A 3,229-nucleotide genomic window follows, 5' to 3' on the forward strand; every position below is an offset into this window, starting at 1 on the left:
ACCGAGAAGTTAGCCGGCGTTTAAAAATCGCTGGCATGCTACTCTGTGTAGGGAGGGGAATTTGGGAGATAGACAGATTAAAGGGGAACGTGCTCTGGGCCAGCTGACCCGAGTAGCCAATAAACTTTGGCATGCCTCGCGACACTTTACTGTTTCTCTATAAGGCGTGTCTGTGAGACCGATTCTGGAGTTCGGTTGAGTCCTATTCTCTGGTAGAACAAACTACAAGCTGAAGCCCTTAGCCTTACTGGAATGGTTACCCTACGGGTTTACCTTGGGCTCCCAAAATCAGCTTCAAACACTCAGCTTCAAATAGTCTGCTTTATATAAAATACTGGGCATTTTCAGCCCTTGAAGTACCCTTGGAATGTCCGGTCGTGTAAATCAAGGCTGTGTGAGGTGTCAATCACGCTTCTGCGATGCAGAATTCCCCACCTAAATTTGTACTTATGCAGATGCGGGTTCGCTACGACAAGCATTTGTGACTCTTGTGGAGAAGTTGAAAGAATAGAACATTTTCTCCCCTCTTGCCGGTGGCTCGCATTTCAGAGAAAGCAATATTTGGATGTCCCTCTTTCGAGGTTAGGATTCCCTGTGTCTCTACCAGTTCTTCTCTGATTCGGTGTGAGCGCCAAGGGATTCTATTTTTCGGCTACCTTCATGATTACGTTTATTTTTTTATTTCAGAATACTGTAGGCCACTGCTTGGCCCAAGCAGGAGTGAATTTGCTTTATTACATAACCAAACGAATAAAATCATACAATATTAGCAGCACACGGATACAAAACATCCATACAAACAATGTTAGCAAGTAAGTAGGCGATTTAACGCTTCAGAAAAATTTTGCGAGGAAAAAACGATGCCAGTAACGAATTCCAATCTTGCACTGTTCTAGGGAAAAACTGCATTTAAAACTTAGTTTTCGCGAAAAGGGGAGTAAGTGAAGGCTCATGAACGCTCCGAGGCCTTCTCACTAGAGGACGCATAATGCACTCTGGAAGCTTGAGTTTATTTTTTCCTGTCAAACTATTAATCAAGAATACCAATCTATTAATCTTTCTGCGGATTTTTAGTGTAGGAATGTTATTTGAGATGTTTAACTGCGACGGAGAGTCTTCCCTTTTGTATTTTCCGTATATAAACCTAACCGCTTTCCTACTGACTTTTTCAAGGACCATGATGTCCTTTTTCGTGTACGGGTCCCACACGACTCAAGCATATTAGAGTAAAGAGCACACACAAGCTTCGTAAGCCAGTTTTTCCATGTGTGCTGCGGCAGTTTTTAGCTTTGCTCGTAAAACCCGTATCGCAACTGGTCATATCGTAACTGGTCGGTTACCTTGTTAACTATACATAAACTTCTGCCGAATTTCCAAAAACTGTATTCTATTCTATTCTGGGTACATCAAATTTGTTTAATTAATTTAAATTTTTGAACAATTATGATATTTTTACTTGGCATTCACCAACGTACATTGGCTAATGCCTCCGCGTCGGTATGTCCCATTTTTACTGAGGGAGAAGAAGACAAAGAACCCATCGAGTTCGAGAGGCATCCCAGGTCCGTTGAAGTCATCTACAAACCTGGCGGCCCTGCAGGGGTCTGTGCACCAACCGACCTGCGTGCGTGAGAAGAGGCAGCTAGCGTCTCGGAGTACGGCGACAATGACAGCAGCCTGTCCAGACAGGGACCGGCCGGCAGTTCCCCAGAGACTCCTGGCTGGGTCGCCATCACAGCATCAAGGCGAGGTTCTCTTCAAGAATGCCGAGGCCCCCTGTAGCCCGTCGAATGCCTCCATGCCGACCAAAATTAAACGAAGCCCTCGAATGCTTCGAGCACTGGAACAACTGTGCGGCGGAGGATTTTCCAGCGTCCGTGTTGAAGAGGTACGTGATGTGAGCATCTCCCCAGCTCCTTCTGCACGCGTTGCATGGCATTGCTATAGCTGTTGCTCATGCTCTTTTGCATGTAAAAGATGCTGTAATCGAGCAGCAACAAGAACTGACAACAGTGAGCGAAACTAATTATTATGATGAGTACCCAGTGCCATGGATCGGTGAACACGAAGTTAGCGATTACACGGCTCACGGTTGCAACACATCTTTCCTTTCGCACAATGCTACGTGTGCTTTCGATTGTGCTCTCGCCGAGGCGTTCGTAGGGCGTCTTGCAATATCGGTCACCATCTATGGCGTTTTCATCACATCCTACAAAGAACAATTTCTATGCTTTCGATTTATTCTGTGGCGGTCTGGACCAGCCAGTGTGCGAAGGGGTGTAAAGACATTTTTAACGATGGAAGCAGTATTACATGTCCTGCTCACATTTTCCCACCTTCTTCTTTCCAGCCCACCGCAGATGCGGGGGAACAAGCTTCGCTGAAGGAGAGGTGCGATGAGGTCGAGTGGGAAAACTCTCGCATCAACGGGAGGCTGGAGAGCGCCTTGACCTAGCCGCGAGGAGATTTTGCAGCGAGCACACACTTTAAAGCGGCATGTAAATTGAAGATATTAGCAGTTCCTGGAACATTTATCTGCAGTTATTAGCCTTCCTGTGCAGCAGTACGGAAATTGTGTACTTAGGTAACACAGCCAAAGAAATATTTTAACTTTTGTATGACGATTCCAATATGTGATTTGCAATTAAAGGTTGTTTACCACTGAGGTTGCGGTTTCTAATTGTCTTCTGCCCCACTTATGTGTTGCTGAGTGAGCGTGGATTTAGTCAATCGGAGGAACCTTCGTGCAAGAAAAGTATGTGGTTTTCGTGGAGCATGCAAGTCAATCGCTGCAGCCCATTGAACTGTACTAAAGGTGTGCTTTAGCGCAGCGCATCACGACAGTATGATGCGTTAAGGCCCCGATGCGCCGGATCCGGAAACACGAGGCAGTAAACGAAACACGTTACCTCGGTGTTCGCCAAAGCGTCCCTTCGGCGCAGAGAGGGATATCAATCTGCTGTGAGACGCTCCAAAGAAGAACCTAGAGTGCACGCGTGTTGTTCTTTCAGTACCCACCCTCAATCGCCGTAAGCGGGGTGCCCTGCTCTGTGGGCAACCGAAATGTCATAATAACGGGCCTGTAGAGAACCTTGAGAAGAATGCGCTTGCTCCGCTAAGGCCCGTTGGTCATCTGCTGTTGAGACAGGGTTAAGCCAAGCACTCCACGAGGAAGGGAGAGGGTAACGGCAGCATTACGCAAGTATAATAGTAATGTATCCGTCCTGAT

The 3,229-nt window shown here is 46.6% G+C and overlaps 1 protein-coding gene across 1 annotated transcript; it reads left to right on the plus strand.

The window, feature by feature from the left end:
• Window positions 1–1,556: 1,556 nt before the first annotated feature.
• On the plus strand, window positions 1,557–2,455 carry LOC149349826 (uncharacterized). Its single transcript, XM_089576828.1, has 2 exons — window positions 1,557–1,888; window positions 2,351–2,455. The coding sequence occupies exons 1-2, from the start codon at window positions 1,667–1,669 to the stop codon at window positions 2,453–2,455; spliced, it is 327 nt and encodes a 108-aa protein (XP_089432954.1). The 5' UTR covers window positions 1,557–1,666.
• The last annotated feature ends 774 nt before the right edge of the window (window positions 2,456–3,229 follow it).

Source organism: Amblyomma mixtum, chromosome 3 (genome assembly GCF_055824585.1).
Source record: "Amblyomma mixtum isolate Tamu chromosome 3, ASM5582458v1, whole genome shotgun sequence".
NCBI classification, from domain to species: Eukaryota; Metazoa; Arthropoda; class Arachnida; order Ixodida; family Ixodidae; genus Amblyomma; species Amblyomma mixtum.

Coding starts and splice junctions, on each gene's coding strand:
- LOC149349826 (XM_089576828.1), top strand. CDS start 1,667: ATGACAGCAGCCTGTCCAGACAGGGACCGGCCGGCAGTTCCCCAGAGA. Junction 1,889..2,350: donor CCAGCGTCCGTGTTGAAGAG/GTACGTGATGTG, acceptor TCTTCTTTCCAG/CCCACCGCAGATGCGGGGGA.